A 22,353-nucleotide genomic window follows, 5' to 3' on the forward strand; every position below is an offset into this window, starting at 1 on the left:
GGTAACAATCCTGAAAAGCACACGACTCTGGGTTCAATTTTCCAGCTACTCAAAATACAAAATAAAACCTCAAAGCCAACAAACAAAACAACAGTTGCCCATTTTAGGTCATATAACACAAATTCAAGTCAAATCATAGTGAAGGTATTTGTAAGAAGCACGCAGCTTGATGTGCGTGTAAGAGTAGATTTCCTTCTAAATCAGTCTAGAAAACACATTCAGGGTTCCTTGGAGGACCGAATTTTGGTTTGTGTAGAAAGCGAAGCAATTTCCTGGGGTTCTAGCAGCAACTCTACAATCAGCTCTGGCAAGAACCAAGCAGTCAGTACTTCTGGGCGCGCCCCTCAAGTTTTTAGCGGATTCCAGAGAAAGCCTTCCAATCTGGCTCCGAGCCAGGGGTCCAGAGCCCGCCCCGCCCCACCCCGCCGCCACCTGCAGAGATGGCCACCCCGCCCACATCCTGACGTCCCCGGGCTCCGGGGATTGGTCAGAGCTCGTGACGTCACGAGCAGGGGCGGCCCCGGGCTGGCGGAGCCCCGGGATGCTCCAGTTCCTTTTCAAGGCCGGCGGGGTTGGGGCGGGGCGAGGGCGGGGCGGAGGCGGAGCGGGCGGTGTAAACAGACCCGGGAGCCGCGAGCCCCGGAGGAGGCGCGGGTGGCGCCGCCATGGACTTCCAGCAGCTGGCAGATGTCGCCGAGAAGTGGTGTTCCAGCACGCCCTTTGAGCTCATCGCCGCCGAGGAGACAGAGCACAGGATGGACTTCTATGCCGACCCGGGCGTCTCCTTCTACGTGCTGTGTCCGGACAACGGCTGCGGCGACAGCTTTGTGAGTACACGGCACGGGCGCGCTCCGCTTCGCCCAAGCTCCTCCAGGGCGGCCGGGTGGGGTGGATAGCGGTGGCAGGGAGCCCGGGAGCGGAGGTGTGGCGACCTCCCGGACCATCCCGCACTGGACTCCTGGCTAAGAGCATCCCCAGGGGAGCCACTGTGTGGCACCCACCAGGCGGGGCTCACAACCCCTACGGCGGGATCCGAGGTCTGGTCTCGAGCGGTGTCAGTCCCCCTCGGGGTCTCAGAGACAACTCTGCAGTCGCCCCCCGACTCCCAGGCAGGGCCCCCTTCCAGCCTGCGCGTCCCTGGAACGGACACAAAGCCTCTGTCCACACCCGCAATAATAGATCTTTTGGACCCTCTGCGGAATTACGCCCTGGAGCTTAAAAATGCACGCGCGTGCACACGCGCGCGCTCGCGGGGGCACGCCTATCCCGGGTCTCCAGCTTCCCTAGCTCCTCAATGAGCTGCCAGCAAGTGTGTGTAGCCCATGCGGGTTCTAGCCTGCCATGAGGCTACTGTGTCCCCGCCGAGGCTTTTTTGGCTTTTCCAGAGGAAGAACCCACACTCCCAGGTCCAGAGGGACCAGAACCAGGAACTACAGCGGCCAAATCTTTAGCCTGCATCCCTTTCACTAGGTATTCTGGTGCCGACAGTTTAGGAAGGAGATGCGGAGAGCACGCGGTTGTGATGGGAGGTGCGGAGGCAGGGCGGGGATGGCGCGCCGTGGAGTGTTTGTAAGCACTGTAAATAAGTCCCCAAATGTAAGATGGAGGCAGCTGGGGATGAGGGTTACCGTGTACTCAACGGCCTGAGGCTGGAGGCGCTGCTGCTGCAGAGGGAGATGGGGTGGTGCAGGGTGCATCGACCGCCTTGGCTCATCAGGTGAAATGACAAAGCTGGACACACCCCCAGTCCCGCAGCACACCTCTTCCATCCATGGGAAGTTCAGCCTAGGATCCGTGAGCCCAGGACAGGACGGGACAGGTGTAGGTGAATGCACATCTGCACAATAAAGTATGCTCTTGGCTTTGGGTGGCAGTTAGATTTAGGTTCGGTTCACATGTCTTCCCTTGAGTTGCCTATCCACAAAATTAGTTTCCTAATACCAGTTCTCTGGTAATCTTTGAAGTAGACCTAGCAGTTTGAGGCACAGCCAGTGTTCTGAAAATTTAAAGTTCAGAAAGCTGGTGTTCCGTCCCCTCCCGCCACCCACTCCCTTCTGCCCCCTGCACATCCCCTTCCCCCCCTTTGTTTAAACCCTTACCTGGAACTAAGTACTCAGTAGAGCACTTGTGTAGTGTGTGTAAAACTCCTGGGTTGAATCCCCAACACGGCAAAAGTGTGTTGTGTTTTTTTTGGGTTTTTTTTTTTGTTTTTTTTTAGTTAAACTGTCCCTCAAATCTGCATCACGCCAGGTGTGTTAAATTCTTGCCTTTGGGATCTTGTCATTTTTCAAGGAAAATCTGTTAAGCATTTGAAGGAATTTGAATTAAGTGGCATCTCTGCTATTTGGAGATTTTGTTAACGGTAAAACTATTATATAGCATCTTTTAGTTTACAAAGTTTAAGATCATTTAAATAGTCACAAACACTGATGAAGGCTTGGTCTCTCCTTGATCAGAGCTATCCAACTTACAGATGACACTGTGCCTATAAGGACAGGTAGTTAGCTCTGAAGGAATGTGGCCCCAATTCTGTTCGGACATCCAAGCACACACTTCTGTCTGTGTTCTCGGGAACATCACTCTCTGCCAGGCTTAAACAACTATGTCTTCCTGTAACCTGACTTCAAGTGGCAACCTGTTGTCACTGGATGCCAGGTTTGGGAGCACGTCTAGCTTATGTCGCTCATATCTGGGAGCCCCTGTTACTATAATCACTGTAAATGTCTCTGCCACCTGCACGACAGATTCCATCTCCAATTCTAAAAACCTCCCAACTCCCCCTCTTCCCCGATCCGTGTCTGTCATCAGAGTTCTGCCAGCATCACGAGGAAAGCATATACAGAGCCCCTTTCCTCCGTGCCTTGGAGGGCACTTGGGGGGTGAACCCTCACGTGGCTTGTCCCTTCTTGTACCCCAGCATCCCCACCAGCATCTCTCTAAAGAAGCTAAAATATGATCTGGAATCCCAGCATTCGGAAGGCAGAGGCAGGGGGATCTCAAGCCTTTACATGACCTGTCTCCTGCCACTTTCTACAGCACAGGCATTTCCTGCCCCAGGGCCTTACCACTTGCTATTCTCTGCCTAGAACACCCTTGCTGTCAGCAAGACCCAGGATCTTGTCTTCTGGTGCTGGGGACCTGAATTCAGGTCATCATGCTGGTACAGCAGGTACTTTACCTACTGAACCATCTACTTAGCCTTGAAAGATGTCTTCTTACTGAGCCTCACAAGCATTCTATGAGGCAGATGTTGTCCCCATTTAATAGGAGAGGAAACTGGGGCTTAGTGTGTAAGAGACTCTGATAGCCCAGATCTCTGTTGCCTCACTGAAAACTGGCCCGTGGTAACTCCAGAGGCTCAAGAACAAAGATGCCTTTGAATGCCATTCCACTGGACAGCTCCTGGGTCCTTTGTGGTCTTCTCCCCTCACAGGCTACCTGCCAGTGTAGCCCCTTTCCAAACTGCCCACCATGTTGGGGACCGTAGCTTTGCAAGTGACAGGAAGGACTGTGCCACCCAGGCAGAGGGGTCAAGAACTGGGCAATGAGCTGCCAGTTCTCTCTTCTACCAACTCAGAAGGTCTTGAGGGCTATCAGCCCTGAGAAGGGGATTGTGGGTAGCCATTCAGGTACTGAGGAACAGAACTGTATGTGTGTGTGTGTGTGTGTGTATGTATGTATGTGTGTGAGTGTGTGTATATGTGTGTGTATGTGTGTGTGTATATGTGTGTGTATGTGTGTGTGTATATGTGTGTGTGAGTGTGTATATATGTGTGTGAGTGTGTGTATATGTGTGTATATATGTGTATATATGTGTGTGTGTATACTCACATATGCTCATATTCTTCTGAACACTCACAAATATGCCAGTTTGTGTCCAGTTGGAGCACTGGCTGCCCTCCTCCCTTGTCCACTAATTGAAGAGTGCCTACACATCACGTAGAATAGAAATTACTGATTACAGGGATGACCGGTTTACCTTATAGTTCCACCTTCCTGACAACCCATCAGAAACATGTTTGTTTGCACATTTTTGTGCGGTTTCATCCCCTCTGATCCAAACAAATAGCAGTAGCCCTATTATTAAAGAAGCAGTTGTGGTGGAGGGACTCACGGTCAGCTCTTACATGCATCACGTTTACATGGTCCTCATCTGTGAGCGTGTCCGGGATGTCGATGGAGCAGCACTGTGGCCTTGCAATGGTGAGAGGGAGGAAAGGCAGCTCTTTACCTGCTCCTCTTGGTTGCCCCCCTCCTGAGTGGGATAACCCTACTATAGCCCATTGCTACTGTGAGCGCTGTTTAAGAGCCAAGTGCACAGTGGAATCACTTCAGAGAAGTTATTTCAAGGAGGAACAAAGCCACTTGTATACTTAGCTAATCGTGAAGAGGGTAACATCGGGTGGGGCGTTATGAGCCCAGATGATTGGGAACGGAGCAGTTACTTATCTTCTAATTGATAGGCAGTCTGCAGGCAGATGCCTGTGATTCTCAGACCCCCTCTACATGTAACTGCTGTCTGTGACTTACAGCCGCTGACGCACGGCTCCCTTAAGCAGCATGCGCAGAGGTGGCTGAGGTCACCTGCAAGCAAAGCCCCCGTGGGGTGTCCTCTGCCTTCTGCTGCCTGTGTAGCCACAAGCAAGGTCCTTAACCTTTGGAGCACCAGTTTCCTCCCTGATCGAATGCTCCATACAGAATGAGCAGGCTGCCTTAGTTGTGGCTGACTGTGCTCTCCCCACTGCGTGTGCAAGTATGTCGCGCACCACAAGGTGACTTGTGGTTTCTGTGTTCTGTCTGCTATGTGGACAGAGAGCAATTTTAGATTAAGAGGCACCAGTTAAAAATAGAGCAAGAATAGCAGACGGTCCACACTTCAGCTGGGATGGCCCGTGGGGATATTGGTTTTGGGACCTGTTTTAGATGCCGAAATCTGAGGTTGCTCGGAGCTAGTATGTGAAACATCGATGTATTTACACACACCCTGCATCTAACCCTGTATGACTTCACTGGGTTAGACGACGGGGTGTTTAGTACAGTGGGAACGGGAAGTGAGTGGGTTTTGTTTCATATTGTCCAGGGAATAATCTGCGCTCTGAACCCCTCCTGGATCCACCAGCTCATAGCCACAAGTCTAGCAGCAGGCCCCCCAGGACAAGAAGAACTCGGGGTGGGACTGAGTTAGCTTAGTGATCTAATTTCACGCTTTGATGACCAGATGTTGTCATCTCTATATTGAAAGTGGAACACACTCCATGCTCATGACTTGCTTGTGCTGTCTTAGCTGGATGAGCTCAGGCCTGATGTAACAGAAAGAGGTACAGAAGGCCTATAGTCATAGTGCTCCCATAAGGAGTCCCATAGTGCTCCATGTAGGAGTGGCAGGTCACTCTGGGCGGGGACAGCAGGGAAGGCCAAATCACTGCAGCTCATGGCCCGGGTCAGTAGTGGAACTACTTGAGTTCTCTGTGGTGAACACTTTGAAATGTAGCCACCTCCATTTAGAAACTCATGGGAGGCGGGCCTGGAAGTCTGCATTGTAACAGGCTTCCAGGTGACAGTCAATAGCTCAGAACCCCTGCTTGGCTGCACTTCCTCCCCTGGGCACCTCCTGCTCCCCAGGGCTCCCAGCACCCCCACCCTCTGTACCCGGGGCAGCCAGTACTCTTCAGTCTGACACTCCCAGCTGAGCTATTTCTGTGGCTGCAGCCACTCTCTCCAGTTCCTGCTGTAGTGTTTTCCTGGCTAACGTGGGTGTTTGGTTATATGCGCTTGGAGTATTTTCCCAGCTGCAGTTACAGTGGCTGAACCTCATGGGACGTCAGCCACCCAATTTGTCTTTGTATGGAATTAACTTCAGACCCTGATTAGAGGCGCTGCTGTCTCACTCCTCTCTAATCTGATTTTGTGTTTCTTTCCTTTTATCATTTTTCTTTTGTCACCACACCACACACACACACACACTTCAGGCTTACATCTCAATACATCCTGTCTTGTATTCTAACACTGCTAAATACCTTTAGTTTTGGAAAGACATAGTTTAATTTGTAAAGACAGTAGAAATAAGATGATTAGCAGTCTGTAAATGGTGTCTTTTCAAGTTGTCATGCCCTCTTGGGTCTGTCTGACCCAAGCCTCATGTCTCTTCGGGGTACGTTGCAGACAGTGATTCAAGTTAAGGGTTTTTGTTTTATCTGATTTATTTATTATTTTGTGTGTATGAGTCTTTTTGCCTGCATGTATGTATGTGCACCGCATGTGTGCTTGGTGCCCATAGAGGTGCTACCCTGGAGCCGGAGTCACAGACAGCCTTGTGATGTTGTATAGGGGCCAGGGGTTACACCAGCTCCTCTCCAAGAGCAGATAGTGTTCTAACCTCTTGGCCATCTTCACAGATCCTTAATTTTTTTTTCTTAAGTCCACAAAACCAACAAGGCTGGGATTCTGGGTAAGAATATACTAGTAGATGAAGGGTCTTTAGGGCAGAAGACCCTTTCCTGGGGCTTAAATCTAAATTCTCCAACTTATACCAATAAATAACCTCAGAAGTGGAGGCAGGAGGTGGGAGTGAAGAATGTCTTCCTGAGGCTAAAGAAGCTTAGAAACGCCTAACTGCTGCTCTCACCGCCCGGAGTCGGGCATACTGCCATTCTGCCGTTGCCCAAATGAGATGATTCTGCTTGCTTTATAATTTAAAGCCCAAATGCACTTTTTAAAAAAAAGAAGTCTATAAGGTTTTGTTTATGTATTTTGTTTATTTTAGATCTACCTGCTTATGAATTGATTTCAACCCAAGTAAGTGGCCTAGGAGAGCAATTCCAGCAAAGTCTCCCCGGGTATCTGGTTTGCTCTTCCTGTGACTCCTGTCTGTGGCAGGTGGGAAGCCCAGCTTGTCACTGTCCCTTGCTGCAGATGCAGAAAGGGAGAAAAGCTCTCTGTGCCCACTACTTACGGACCAGGTCCCAGGCTGCCAGCCGGCACTGCACACACTGATACGCCTCGCCTCTGGCCTTTCACTCTGCACCCACACGGTGCCCAGGGAAGGCAGACAGAACATTAAGTGCTGCTAGTCGGTTACCCCACGTCTACCTCGGATTCAAATTTGAACAACTCTGGAACATTACAGATATGGTGTGGCAGCAAACGCTGTGCCAAGCTTATTGGCCAAGCACACCGATGGGCTGGCTGCATCTCTGTCGACCAAGAATAGGCAAGGTGGTGAACTGCAGAGCGCTCTGTACAGTTAGCCCCCTGTACTGTGTGAGAAGTAGTTGTGTAACTGACACTTCAGCAGCTCTGCAGTGTTAGGGTCTGTGATAGTAACGGGTTTGAGGAGCTCTCTGGTGGCTCTGTGAGGTGGAGGAGGGAACACTAGAGGAGACTGCTGGGATAGAGCAGCTGGGCGGGTGGGAAAGCCACCATGAAGACTGTGACATGGATAATCGGAGTATGGAGATGACACATGCACCTGCTTATCCTCACTTGGACCCCAGCTGTGTGGGGAATCTACACATCCCTTCTTCGACATCCCTCGGTGAGAAGGGAGGTGGTGAGGTGTGCTCATTGGGTGATGCCCTGCTCATGCAGGGGTGCCACACTGACCTCTTGGACCATTTTCTAGTGAGTTCTTGTATCCTCCGTCCATCCACCAAACACCTCCCTTTCCCAGGCCTCAGCACTGTCCGTTCAGCTGAAACCCTTGAGACAGACCCATGGGACCTGTGAGGTGCCCCACGTTCGGCTCATTGCTTCTGCAGAACCTCAAGTCTGTTTCTCTAGCTAATTCTTTGACCATTATGGGAAAACCTTGCTTTAATTTGAAAGATGTCATAACATGGATTTCCTCACATAGATAAAAGTTTCCCAGCCCCATTAATAGCAGTGAACCTGGACACAGACTGTTGTCCATATCCTAGGTTGGTTATGTCGGGGTAGGATGTCCCCCTAATGTTCCCCGGGGGAAGGAGGACCCTGAGCAAGACCAGGCTTCCTAAGTGATTCAGTGCCGACTTTGCATATCCTCCTAAATTCTTTCAGTCTGAAGAAATTTACCAACAACCCCACTCAAGGGCCGAACTGCAGAGGGAACGTGTTGTTCCAAGTTCATGATTACAAACTAGTTAATTAATTCTTCAGCTGTAGCTGGAGGCAAAGTTAAGGAATTTGAAGGCAAAGGCTCTGATTCCCCCTCCCCCTCTTTTAAAGTCACCCTCAGGCGACTGCTGAGGTGGGGGTCGGGGGAGGTGATACCTGTTGGCCTTACCGGTGGGACTGGGAGCCAAAGGCTTGGGGGAATCCTATGGCTTTGACTTCATCCAAGCCAACAAATGAAGAGCCGAGGGTTGGATTTCTCTCTGTAGTGGCGGCTGACTTCCAGTGGGGGGCTCTCTAAAACTCTAGGGCGATGACTTGTGTTCTCTGCTTCCTCCTTGCCGTCGTGGACGCAGCACGTGTGGAGTGAGAGCGAGGACTGCCTGCCCTTCCTGCAGCTGGCGCAAGATTACATCTCTTCCTGCGGCCAGAAGACTCTCCAGGAAGTGTTGGACAAAGTCTTCAAGTCCTTCAGACCTGTAGGTGCCGCACGGCTTCTGAAGCCACCGGAGGGCCCCTCCCACCTTAGCTGCACACTGACACCAGAGATGGGCGGGAAGGTGGGCAGAGTCGGGATTGTTCTCCTGTCTGCTGCTCGGCCCTGCAGTATGAAGATAGCAGCCCTGTGGGGAGGCAGAAAGCGGGATGCACTGCGGCGGTTGGGTGCAGGGCCGAGGGCTATTTCTAGCCTCAGTTTAGAAGTACTGACAGGGTGGAGGCAAAGGGCCTTCACTGGAGGACCAGGTACTCTAGTTCTCACCCAGTAGACTCCAGACCCACCCAGAAGCCGTAGGTTTCGTCTGTTTGTTTTGTTTTGCTTTTGTTTTTTGTCATAGTGGCGTTTGCATCAGGGGCGTGGCTGGAGAGATAGAAAAAGGATGCTGGTGGGGAAAGGGAACATTTGGATCCTGAGCCCCTTCCTATCTCAGTTCTCAAAAACACTTGAATAAAGCTTGCCTCCCCTCTCGGGATTTCAGACTGTGTGGCTGGTGGCTGGGCTGCCTTCCTGCTAGCTGACAGACTAGCTCCTAGTTTGATGGTTTTTTTACTTCTCTCTCTCTTTCAAAGTCATCCCCAACATCACCTCATGTCCCGCCCTAGCTTGCTTCTTTGCCCACTGTGGTTGTGTTGCATGTATTCGGTGCTGTGCTATGGAGTTTCTGTGTATTTCTCAAGTGGTTTCAGTCTTCTCTACTAAAGATCTCAAGCTTGTTGTATAGTCCTCTGTTGGTTGCATAGCAGCCTGTCTGACACTCTGGCATTTCAAGGTTAGTAAGTCTGGTTGGCATCTTTTGTGTCTCCTGGCTCGCACTTCTGGCGTCCCTCGTTTGTGTGTGGCGTTGTCTAAATGCAGGTTAGGGGGTTTGCGAGTTCATGGATAGGAAGAAAGAGGGACCCATTTATGGTATGATAGTACCTGTCACAGGACTTCTGTTGGCCCTGCGAGGACCCGAGAACCCTGTCAGCCTGAGGCGGCGCCCACTGCTTGATCTGTAGTTCCTAGGTACTCTAGGTGATTCAAAAGATTAAACGCAGCAAACAGACCTTCTTGTCTCTTTTAGCTCATTGTCACAGGAACATGAACCTCTGGAGGGCCTCCAGAGTCAAGTGGGGACCCCGCTGTAGTTGTTCCCTTAGAGGACCCTGGGCTTTGACCTGCATGTACAGTAGTCTCTTGCTTTCCCATCCAGGTTAGGCTGACTTACTTCTATGGCTTCCAAAGTCCTCCCTGTATTCAAGAGGTCATTTCCATGTCTAAGGCTTGTCAAGACTTTAGCTGTTCTCAGGGGAAGATTGGTCCTAATTAGTCAGTCGGTCGTTCAGACAAGTGCAACTTTGGGGACTTTTGCTTGGATCCATTGAATTTCTCTTCAAAGAGAAGAGTATTTCAGAGTCAGTCACGACCATGGGGAGAGTAGTGCGGGGGGGGGGGGGGGGTGACAGGCACAAAGACAACTCTGAAAGCCTAGGGTCAGGAAGACATAGGGTCTCATAGCTGTGGGAGGATGGGTTTGCCAGCTATGGAGAGCCCAAGAAATAGAGCAGGGGTTGGGGGTGGGTCATGATGATGTCCTTTCTTGAGAGGTGCCTCCTTGCAGACTGAGGTTGGCTGTCAGCCGGAAGCGTAGGATCAGATCAGAAGGCGGTGCCGTCTTCCAGGCAGATGTAAGGCCAGCTTAAAAATAGAGGAAGTGGAACAAGAGCCTTGGCTCCCTGCCGGAGATGGCTGGAGAGCAGGCCCAGCTTGCCTGGTTGCTGGGTTCAAGTGGAGTCTAAGAAAATGAGGAAAAGATGAAACCCGAGATTCTTGGTAGTACAGTGAAGAAGCCTCACTGTGGTAGATGGGGCTGGGAGGGCTTGTGGGAGGAAAAGCTAGGCTCTGGTGCTAGAACTCAGTTTTGCAGGACCAAGAAGTCAGTGAGGACCCTTGTAGCCCTCATGCCCCTGCTGCCCTCGCCTCTCTATGGAGCTTTGAAAGAAGGCACAGGCAGAGTTTGGCTGCTGCTGTCCTAGTTGAGAGAAGACCTTACCCAGTCAGGAAGATTATGGGCCAGGAAACCAGTGCCTGTTCCCCTGGGGAGTGGCATCTTGGCATCCCAGAGGTAAAAGCATTCACCCGAGCCTTAAGGCAGCTGCATTCCAGTCACGGTCGCTTTTACAAGGTCATCAGCCAGTCACCTGCCTAGTGCAGTCTCTCCACAGAGATAAGCACTTGTCTCTCTGTAGCCTTCCGCTGCCCCCTTGGGGCCTCGTCAGCCCTGTTTGCTTGACCTTGCTAAAGCTAGGCCCTTGGCAGCTGTGTCCTGGAGGGCAGGATCACCTCAAGGCTGTGCCACCTGGATGGAGCTGCCCAAGTGGGACAGAAAGCCCAAGAGAAAAAATACTTTTTCTTGTCCATGTAGATTTGCATGAATGACATTAAAAATTGGAAATTTGACCTTTCCCTATCTTTTGTTTTCCTCTCATTTTATGAACACTCAGACCTTGTGATTTTTAGCCAAGTGGTGGTGACGCCTTTAATGCCAGCGTTCAGGAGGCAGAAGAAGGCAGATCTCTGACACTGAGGCCAACTTGGTCTACAGGACAAATGTCAGGACAGCCAGGACTAAACCGAGAAACCGTGTCTCAAGAAAACCAAAAGAAAAAAAACAAAACAAAGTAAACAAACGAAGACAAAACCTCATCATTTTTAGGAAGGCAATGTCACCACCACAGTGCGTTTGCCGCTCTTCCCCACACCACCCCTTCCTCCATCTTGCCCTCCCTCTCCCTCCTATAGACAGTTTCAACCCCTCCCCCAATACTTTAACTAGTCTTGCTGCCCAGAATGGAGCTTCCGGGCCCCTTCAGAGCAGAAATGCAGAGATAGGTCCTCCCTCAGGCTCAGCGAGCCAGGATCTGCATTGTAGGTAGTGTTCTTGGCGAGTCAGAGACATGGTCAAGTGTAAAATGCTGCTTCTCCCTTGGAAGAGGCATGCAGGGAAGCCAGAGCCACAAGGATATACTGTATTCACCAGCATTCTAGCGGATCCAGGACGCTCTAGACTCTAGAGGCCGCATACACCTCCATTCCCAGCATAAAGACACCAGCCCAAGGTGGCTGATGTGTGTCCCTTCAGGGTGCCACATACCGGCCACGACCTCAAATAATTTGCACCTTTGTCACCGGACCTGAAATTCGTCCCGCAGGGTACCAGGGCCTAGAGAATGGTAATTCTCAAATGACAGCAGCTTCCTTCCCAGTGGTGGCCCACAGCCTGGTGGGCCTAGCCGTTTGTGTAACTGTGGACAATGTTTATGTGATTGTGTTCCAAGGGAGCTTCGTGGACAGCCAGGCCTGGCAGGCCAGTGTGTTCCTTTATACACTGAGCAGAAACTTGTTTGAGTCCCAGGCTGCTGAAAATAAAAAAATCACTGAATTAGGATTGCACAGTTGTAACTGTCAAGAATCGTTTAGACACGTCAGGACTGTCAGCAGTGGTGGTTTTGCTGTTTCCATTTTCACATAAGAACATGTGGGCACAGACTCCATAAGGGCTCCAGCCAGGCTGTTTGTCATCTCCTCTCCGATTTAGATCCTCCACCGCCTGTGGCATGGAACACTGGCAGCCATGTTGGATTGCTACGCATCTGTCCGATGCTTGTGGAACTCTGGGCTTTAGTTCTGGTAGTTTGCCAGGCTGTATGTGCTAACAGGTTGTCGTAATGTAAACATTAGTTGTATACATTTCCTACTAGGGATGCATTTTGAAAACACAACTGCCCAGTAGAAAGCATGGAAACTTCTGGGAGCCAAGCTCAGCATTGACAAGTATAACCTCCACAGCCTGCCTGGTGGATAAATGTGGGAAGACTGCAGTCAAGTCAGCAGTTTGAGTCCTGGCTCTGCCTCAGTGACTCTGGAGAGTCTCTCAGTGTCTCCTGGTCTTGAGAACCAGATGTAAAGAAGCTTGAGATAGCACCAGGCACACGCTAAGTTGATAGCACAGTTTTCATTCAATCTGAAGTAGAGCGAACTTGTTTGCCTCCCTTGGTTGCTACGTGCATGTCCAAGGATGGGATTCAGAGGCTAGCAGGGATCTCTTCCTGTTTCCTAGAGTGCTCATTTGCAGCCAGTATCTCCCAAAGCCAGCACAGCAGGAAAGAGGCAGAAGGAGGGTAGAGTCAAACTAGCTGCACAGTGGGAACTCCTCGGACGACTGAACCCACAGTGCTTTCGATCAAGAAGCTAGTTAACTAGTTAGCCTATCTGTAAGGCGGGGCAGTGGGCAGACTGTGAACATCTGCTTTTCCCCCCTGCGCTTGAGTTGCTTTGAGCTCCAGCTGAGATCCTAGTTCTTGCCGGAAGGGGGCACACCAAAGTCAAAGGCTTCCAAGTGCTGTTTTCCAGCCTCTTGATATGTTTGTAGAACCTGTACGAAGGAGCCTTAGCAACCCAGGGCACTGTAAGTAGCTTCTTTTTCCCATTCTGCAAATGCCAGGGCTGATCAGCTGTAGAGTGGGAGGGTGCTTCCTGCCCCAGGGAAGGGCCTTCCTTGAGGCTGGCACTGTAGAGCTGGAACTATGTGTCTGAAGTCACGTGGAAGAGTAAGATAGGCAGCAGGGCAGGGGGCAAGGTACGGTTAGCCAATTAGCTTGCTGGATCTACTTCAGCAATGCATGCCGAGTCCATTAGCCAATTAGCTTGCCAGATCTACTTCTGCCATGCATGCTGAGTCCACGAGAGGGGATGGAGAGCTACTTGTGGCTTGGGTTGGGGTTGAGTAACCCAAGTGTCCCATGAGGAAGAATCATTATAGATCCGTGTATTTACAAACATGACTCCGCTGTACCGTTCTTACCCATGAATGTCACAGCTAACTAAGCTGCAGTTTCTCATTGAGCCTCAGAATCCTCAGAACCCAGCATTCCAAGTGACCAGTTGCCGCCTCAGATTAATTAAATTGGATGGACGCATTGGCTATTCTGCAGTTAGTGGCATTCGCTCAGATGGTGTGGAAGCTAGAGTGCTCTAGCCAGTGCTGCTAGAGCATTCATTCCGCCTTGTCAGACACTGCAGTGTTCCTCTCGCTGGGCTGTGAGAGCTGTCTACTTCCATTGTGACTAGCCATCTTGTCTCTCAGGGAGCAGACTTTTTCTTGTATTTCATTAGAATGTGGGAAGGAGACAGTTAAGTAGTGAGACAAGGGGGCTTGCTTCTCTTTTCTTCTGGAGACACGGGAGATGGGTGAGCCAGGGCGGGACAAGCTCTCGCTGTCCTTTCCGAGGTGAGCAGTAGTAACTTTCTGGACTGTTGGCGGCCATGGGCTCTACAGAGGCAGTATGCACCTGCAGTTGGCTGTGGCCATCTCGACTGGTGACCACTAATGCCTCCTGGATGGTTTTACCCTGCATGCTTTCCTGGGGGTCTGAGATCTAGAGTTCTAGGACTTAGGAGTAAAGGCATTGTCTTAGTTGGACATCTGGCTTACTGTTCCCCCATTTGAGCCACAGGGAGAATGAAGGAGGGGTGACAGGGTGTGAGGAGCCACGTGAGAGTGAACAGGCCTACTTCAGTGTCTTAATGCAGTCAATGTTTAGGTCACTGGGACCACTTAGTTAAGTGGCCTGAAAGTGACAAATCTGGGGTGAAATGTCTCTTGGTCACTCTTGACTCCGTCATCCCATACAGAAGCCCAGGAGCACCGAAGGCCGTGGCATTCTGCCAGCACAGGAGTTTTGGTTCATATTGATTGCGAGTGATTAGTACTAATCAGTATCTAATGGAAGACCACTGTCATTAAAAACTGTTGTCATGGAGCTAGAGCAACGGCTTAGCAGTTAAGAGTGCTTGTTCTTCTAGAGGGCCTGAGTGATTCCCAGCACTCACACTGGGCAGCTTACAACTGCATGCAATGCTAGCTCCACAAGATCCTACACCTCTAATTGCCAAGGGCGCCAGTGAGCATGCCAAAACCACAGACATGCACACGTGTACAAAGTTGAAATCTAGTCATCTTGAATTTGTTGTGTTTCCCTGATCGTAGTCAAGGAACATCGTAGATCACTTGTGGAACATGGATGAGAAGGAGAAATGGTTTAGAGCTCCTTCAGGGGACCCAGGTCTGACCCCCAGAACTCACATGATGGCTCACCAACATCTTTTTTTTTTTTTTTTTTTTTTGGCTTTTTCAAGACAGAGTTTCTCTGTGTAGCTCTGGCTGTCCAGGAACTCACTTTGTAGACCAGGCTGGCCTCAAACTCAGAAATCTGCTGGCGTCTGCCTCCCAAGTACTAGGATTAAAGGTGTGCACCACTACTGCCGGGCGCTTACCAACATCCTTAACTCCAGGTTCAAGGGATCCGATGCCCTCTGCTGACCGCTGTGAGCACTATGCATGCACATACAAACTGGAAAAATATTCATATACATATATGTAAAATACATATTCAAATATGTAAAATAAATTTAAAACAATTTAAAGATGAAATGGAAAGAAGTTGTTCACAGTTCCAGTTTTATAGAAATACTTTATATATCTCTCTCTCTCACCCACACCCACCCACCCACCCCACCCACCCCCCCACACACACACACAATGTTTGCAAAACTATAAAGGGCCAGTGAGATGGCTCGGTGGATTATAGCACCTGATGCCAAGTCTGTTGACCTGAGTTCCATCTCTGGGCATCACGTGATGGAATGAGAAAACCAACTCCTGTGCATTGTCCTGTGACCACATAGATGCTGTGACATGTATGCAAACACGCAAACTGACTGTAACATTTTAAAAGAAAACTCAGTATTTGAATATATTTAATTGCAGTCTTTTTCCTCTGTGCATCCATATGAATTTTAAGACAATCTATATCATAATTGACAATTTTTACATTTTATATTCATCTTATATCATTAACTTAAAAATTCAGTGTTAAGTCTATGGACCGTATTATCTTACTAACATGCCATAAAATGTAACCTTTGCTGCTATACACCCTAGTTTATTTGCATTTGTGTCTATGTGCCACTTAGAATAAATAACCACAAATGTTGAGGGTAGGAAATGAAAGTGGAGGGTTGATTTGGGGACATCAGCAATGCTTATAGCGTGATTCACTAACCCCTGGGAGTGGTAGGTACAGGTGCCACATGTGTGGTTGAGGCTGGGCCTCCCCAAGGTGAAATCAACAGCCATCAAGACTCACTGTGTCCCCGTTAAGTTTGTAAAAGCCACAGTGGGGGAGCTGAGTCCAGGGTTGCACTCCCAGCGTTAAGCAGATGAACTTGGATGCCTGAGGCCTTTGGACTTCTGCCTACAATGCTTACAGCTGCTGCTTTTCTTGTCCAATTTCTTCTCTTCAGTTGCTGGGGCTTCCAGACGCAGATGATGACGCATTTGAAGAGTACAGTGCAGATGTGGAAGAGGAGGAGCCAGAATCGGACCACCCCCAGATGGGGGTCAGTCAGCAGTAAACTCCTAGGTCACCTTGCAGAAGGAGAATAAGCCCCGTGCGCCCCCCATGGGGTCCTGTGCTCCCGATGGAGTTCCGTGCTCCTGGGGTCGACCTTTTGCATTAGTGCTTCAAAACAGGACATCTGACTCCTGGCATCCAAATGAAAATGAAATACCTTTGAATGACCACACAATATGTGTGATGGGCTTTGCTCAGAAGTGACCGGAATTTCTGCCCCACTTTGGAGGGGTTTCTATGGAGATGTCTTGGTAGCTTTTGCCTCTTTGAAGTTAGAGTCTGTGTTGTGGCTGCCTGTTCCCTCTTGAGTTTATGTTGGAGGGTTAATGTTTCCTAACTGGAATGTAGAGAACTCTGAATGTATTAAGGATGTGTTTTGAGTCCTCACAGGTGACCTTGCTGAGGAAACGCATGAAGGAGGAGAAACGCAGCCTGCACGATTTATGTACCTGTTAAGTGTCCGGAAGTGAAAGGTTTGACTTAGAAAGCATGAGTTTCAGTATCTAGTCATGATCTGCACACGTGCAGACGCAGAGGGTGAGAGCGGCTGAGGCTCCTTGGAGAGGTCACCATTGTCACTGTTGGTCACCTGGGCATGTAGCAGCCAGCCACTGGTCAGTGTAAATGTTTCCTGCTTGTTCGATCGTTTTAAAACATGCTGATTCCAAAGCCACTTTTAAATTCTAATAGTAGAAAGGTTAGATGGGGTGAAAGATATAAATGATTGGTTTCTTAAAGCTGTTTATAAACCTGCATATGAAACATTTACCTTTTCTCTTTATGATGAGACAGAAAATTACTTAATCATGAGAACAGCCGGGCTTGGATCAAGTGCCCCTTAAGCTTTGAAGCCATAGATAAATCTAACAGGAAAATAAGTTAGGATAAAAATATTAATATAACAAAATCCTTTACTTTCCTAATCTTTTATTCTTTAGAGAATGTCAAGAAAGGCTCCTAGTGAGCTAATTTACTTAAAATTATAATTAAATACTCTAGGGAACCTACAGTGAAATTTTAAAGGGACATGAAAGTCAGAATCTTAATTACGAGATTGCTTGATTAAAAGAGGATGATTTAATGACCAGGACACACAGACAACTCCCAGGAGTAACTGCCATCATCATTTAGCTAGTAAATACTTAGGAGGGCATTCTCTGATGCTATTGTGAGACCCTCACGTGTCTCAGATTCTCTTAACTTAGGGTGCAAGTGTCTCCTTGATTGATTCCTCTGTGCATCCAGTTACATGACTAGTATTTTAAATTTAAAAAAGAAGATGATGATGATGAAGAGGAAGATCACAACCACCTGCACCGACAGAAGCTTGTGTGGATGGCTGGCGTGTCTGGGCCTTCTCTGTTTAACCCAGGGGCAGGTCAAAGAGTCCCACGCTCCTTGGTGTATTGTAACATTCAGCGGCTAGGTGATATCACACACTGGTTTCCATATGTGCTTTTGTACCTGCGTGTTTTATTTTCTGGGAGAAACTTATTAATGGTTAATTTCAAACCAAGTGACTTCTCTTGAAGTGGCCCATTGGCAATGTCACACTGAGTGCTCCTTCCAGGGCGCGGGGTCAGCCTTTGAGTCCTGCCCGTAGTCCCACTTTGTGAGATACAACAGGGAGCCTGAGCCACCTGTCTCATAGGTACTGTCCAGGGCTTTCTTTTAAATATGGTAGGTCACACAAATAAATGGCCTTTATGGCTAAATGAGGCTGTTTGAGCAATTTGCTCCATTCCGAGGTAATCTGGAATTTTATACACAGAGTCTTCAAACCTAAATTTACATATGTTTGAACATTAGTATAAGATGAATTTTTATCAAAATCATTTAAACTTTGACCAGATATACTCAATGTTATCACATTAAGGTTCTCTATTTGTACAAGTTGAGCTAAGACCCTTCCTAGTGGTGCAGCGGGCTGCTAAAACCTCTCCTCTTCTGCTCAGGGGTCAGGAAGAGAGAACATCCCTGGATGTGGTTGATTTCCACGGCAAATCCCAGAGGCACCGTCCTTGCAAAATGCCTTCCCTTTGCTATTGTGTGTGTCCCTTCCATTCCAGTGTGGGCCTGGGTGCACACCCGAGCCTACCTGTTCCACAGTGAAACAAATGTGACCCCTCCCAAGCCTACAGAGGCAGGCATTCTAGCAGCAGCCATAGCCTGGGGGAAGGGTCTTTGGGAGTTAGGAGAGACGTTTACCCTTGACTGCCGGACACTGACAGTCACGTGACTTCTTATGAAATAGGACTCTTTGCTCTTCTACCTTTGAACACTATCCTAATGCAACTGCCAAGGAAAGTGTGTGCTCAGAAGGGCAACAGCCCAGGACATGAGGGACATGGGAAGGGGATGTTGTATAATTTTGACAAAGATGGTGCCCTTAAGATGCTGGTCATGCAGCTACTTTAGAATATGGCGGCCAGCGGATGTCCAGATTCCTGGTGCCTGGGGTGGGCTCTATCCCAGGCGACTGATGAGGGCCTGTCACTTTGAGACGTGGGTAAGCAGAGGCCCCAGAAGATGGTTTGTCTCTGCTGAATGGCAGTGGCAGGCGGGGCTGCTCTTTGCCCGCCTACGCTGAAGGCTTTGGAGGTGGTAGGCAGGTAACCCGAGGGGAGATTGGTGTGAAGGCTAGCTGGAGGAGAATGGTGGTGAACGCTTTGCTTGTCCTATCACTCAGGAAAGGGAAAGTGACAGTGAAGACCTGGTAGGTAGCAGACAAGAGACAGAGTAAACAGACAGGGACAGACTGATAGCTCACCGATCGACGTGACCTGCTGAACTCTGAATTCCACCACTAACAGTGCTACTGAGGTGTATCCTATCACTGAGTGACTCATGGAGACATTTTTCTCATATCTACCAGGTTACTTTCCTCTGCCTGGTGATGGCACTGAGCCAAGCAGGCTTCAGACATCCAAGAACAGAGGCAGGGCGCAGAGGGAGGCCTGGTACAGTGCCTGGCATCACTAGGGTTCCGCCAGAGCGATGGGTCCACTTGTGACTCGCAGGCTCCCTGCAGCACACGGGACATTCAGTGTTTCCGTGACCAGAGCACAAATCGTTTGCTATGTGAGGCGATTGTCCTTGCACAGTGGTGTCCGAACTAGGTTTGCAGTGCACTTAAGTCAAACTGTGTCTGGGAGTGACACCACTGCTCGGTACAGACAGAAACTATTCTCTAGTACAGTTCATGTCTCTGAATGTTGTTGCAGTTTCTCCGAGCACAAAGAGTGTGTCCAGGGTGTGGTGACCCCAGACTGGAATTTTTAGTTATTGCGTGTTGAAACTCACCAGTTGGGAAACAATTTAATCAAATCTGGTTTTCTACAGCGAGAGGGATGTAGGGATGGACAAGACTTAATGTGTGTTGGGAGGGGGTGAACGGGTGCAGTGAGGAGTTAGGTCTGTCCGTCCGTCCGTCTATCCGAGTTGTAAACTAGGCACATAGCCCACACTTACCTTCTGGGGCACAGGACGACTTGTGTCCTTGGCTGTCTCTAGAGAACTGGGTGCTTAGAGGATGCTGGTAATGGCTTTGTGACGTTCACAATGCCCCCTCCCCACCCCCACTAAGCCAAAGGCATGGACAGGGTGGCAACTATCCTGCGCACCTGATGGAATTCATTCCCTTAAAAATAAAATCAGCCGCTAGCCAAGGAAGCTTGCCTTCAATGACGCAGAATGTGGGCCACACCCCCTCTCTCCTCCAATGGTGCTCTATTGTCTGAAGCTCAGGTGGAGGCTCTTGTCCCTCAAACAAACCTTGAGGGAGGTGCCATCATGCACGGCTTCTTGCATCCTCTCCAGAGATGCATAAAATGTTTTTTGTTTTTTGTTTTTTTTAACATTAGCAACACTCCTCTTTCATGCAAACCCGGTGAGTTACTTTGGTTTGATGGTAGCTAACATGACTTGAGAAGCTGAGGTCTTTTAGGTTTCATACAGAGTAGGTGTAAAACTTGCAGGGATGCTGGCAGCCTGCGGTCTGTGGCAGTGACCGTGAGCATTTCCTGTTAGAACCCCCCTTTCACCACACTGCAAGGCTAAGTGGTTCTGAGCAGTTAAAAGTACCAAGCTACATAGGAATCAACGTTCAGTTTGATTAGGACTGTGTTCAAGATGTTCGGTGTTACGGAAGCTGGCAGTGTGCTCTTCATAAACCACCGACCCCTGGGCTTTCCTCTTGGTTTCTCCAGGTTCTGTTTTAGCAAGAACCTTCTGAACTGACAGAGACCAATGCTCTGTCCAAATGCCAGCTTTCTAAAAGGCACTAAAATAAATATTCAGTGCTGGGCAAATCCGAACTTGGCTTTCAGTCCAGTGCTTATTTGTGTACAAGTGAGATTTCTCCAGAGAAGCAAACTGGAAGGAACAAAAGCAAGGAACTTTATTGTTTGTTTCTGGGGTTTTGTTTTGTTTTGTTTTTTAAGACGGGGAGTTTTTCCTCTGCGATGTGTGTGCTTTCTTGGAGTTTGTATTTTCTTTCAGAGAGCTCTCTTGTAAGTGACAAACTGTGAAATGGGTTGCCAAAAACTGTGTCCTTTGTTCGATGCCTCAGAGGGAACTGTGTAAATTCTCTCTGCACCTTGTCACGTCTGTTTCCTCCTCCCTCCCATGAGAGCAGGGACCACATCTCCCATGAGATGTAATTACCACACGCTTGCTATTAAAGAGCCTTCCAGCCCTGGTGCTGTTGTCTTCTCTACTTGTTCCACAGATTTTGGTTACAGAACACTGTGCGTGATTTATAAATGAAGAGCCAGGACCGTGGGCACTGGGGCGGGCGGGAGAGGGCAGTTCCAGCAAAGGTGGGTTTGAAGGTTGATGATTCGCGGGCTTGGGAGCATGCATCTAACTAAATGCTCTGGCAGGTGCTTAGCAATGTGTCGTCTCCCTTTAAACTAGTACTGGTTTCAAATGTGAGAATTCCTTTTTGCAAACCCAGTGAGGAGTACTTTGTGGCACAATTAAAAATCTTTATCCTGCGCTGGTCCAGTAACGACAGGGTGGCATTTCCTCAACACCTTGCTCCTGGTGGCTTTTATTCACTAGACAAAGGCCTGTCAGAAGGAGCTCTGAAAGGACTTGGCAGCAAGTCTCCTTCTTTATTTAAAGATCCAGTCTCTCACTTCAAAGGAGGGGTCTCTAAACCTGAAAATGGCTTAGCAGGCCCAGCTTGAGGCTGTGTGTGTTTAACGTCATTGGAGGTCCTTGCTATTGGCCAAAGATTCCAAGTCCAGAGGAAAGCTGTGTGTGCACAGTTCTAAGGCTCTCTGGTCAAAGACTGGCTCCAGGAGGACCGTGTAGACAGATTTTTATCATGAGAAAATTTCCGTTTCTCTGACTTGATCACACAGGCTCGGCTCCTTTACGTGCAGGGACAGATCTCAGCCTTACTCACCTCCTCTCACCACCGTTAATCTCTGAAATCATCTGGGAGGAGGAAGGTTCTGGCCTGGACAGGTCCCTCCCTGGCGGTCTGTGTGGCACTTCTCACACACACACACCCCCACGATGCCTTCCTTTTGATTTCTCATGGGTAAGAGTAAGCCTGGTGACCTCATTTCTGATTTCCCTTGGGGGAAGAACATCGTAGAACACCTGTACAGCCCTGCTGTGTGTGTGTGGGGGGGGGGGGAGGTTGCCACAGGTTCCATGAGGCACCGATGGTGACCTGCACGGTCATGCGTTTCCCAGGATTCCCTTTTCCAAGTGAAGACCCACAGCTGTATACTGGCTCAAATGCTCGGAGGTTTTCTCTTGCCTTGCCACACACCCCTTCTCTTTATAGTAGGTCACAGGATTCAAACCACCACAAAGAGGGAAGGGCAGGGTTCCTTGCTGAGGGATATAATAAACACTGTTGTTTCCATAGTGAAGTTGGGCAGGTGGGCTGGGTACCACAGTATCTCCGGGTCTTGCCGAGCTCACCTGGGTGGATTCACAGCACGGGGTGGGGGAAAACAACCCCACCAGTATGTGGAGACTCCAGAACTGGGTGTCTACCCCAGTGTCCTGTTAGTTGACCAAATACCCCTCTGTTTGTCAGGTTTAGCTGTCTGGGGGTCTAGAAGCAGGCTTGAAGTGCTTCTGGGACCAGCTGATACTTTTCCTTTGAAACCATAAGAGGCACAAAGCCCCTCGGACTCTCTAAACCATCTTCCCCCCTTTAATTTGGAATAGAAAACAGTCCCGCTTAAAAAAATGAAATAAATAAATAACGAAAACCAAACCCCTGGGCAAGCTGTGATTCGCAGCCAAAGAAGAAGTGTGAAAAAAAACTAGCATTTTGTTTTC

General features: G+C 49.2%; 1 protein-coding gene across 1 annotated transcript; it reads left to right on the plus strand.

Annotated features, from left to right (window-relative positions):
• Positions 1-604: 604 nt before the first annotated feature.
• Positions 605-20,744, plus strand: Mturn (maturin, neural progenitor differentiation regulator homolog). The gene is made up of 4 exons (XM_052173769.1): positions 605-827; positions 8,448-8,570; positions 15,935-16,030; positions 16,435-20,744. The coding sequence occupies exons 1-4, from the start codon at positions 666-668 to the stop codon at positions 16,498-16,500; spliced, it is 447 nt and encodes a 148-aa protein (XP_052029729.1). The 5' UTR covers positions 605-665; the 3' UTR covers positions 16,501-20,744.
• The last annotated feature ends 1,609 nt before the right edge of the window (positions 20,745-22,353 follow it).

Source organism: Apodemus sylvaticus, chromosome 2, assembly GCF_947179515.1.
Source record: "Apodemus sylvaticus chromosome 2, mApoSyl1.1, whole genome shotgun sequence".
Taxonomy (NCBI): domain Eukaryota; kingdom Metazoa; phylum Chordata; class Mammalia; order Rodentia; family Muridae; genus Apodemus; species Apodemus sylvaticus.

Excerpts from the sequence above, each read along its gene's own strand:
- Mturn (XM_052173769.1), top strand. The coding sequence starts at position 666 with ATGGACTTCCAGCAGCTGGCAGATGTCGCCGAGAAGTGGTGTTCCAGC. Across the intron at positions 828-8,447 it reads ACGGCTGCGGCGACAGCTTT|CACGTGTGGAGTGAGAGCGA; the intron begins GTGAGTACACGG and ends TCGTGGACGCAG. Across the intron at positions 16,031-16,434 it reads CGGACCACCCCCAGATGGGG|GTGACCTTGCTGAGGAAACG; the intron begins GTCAGTCAGCAG and ends GAGTCCTCACAG.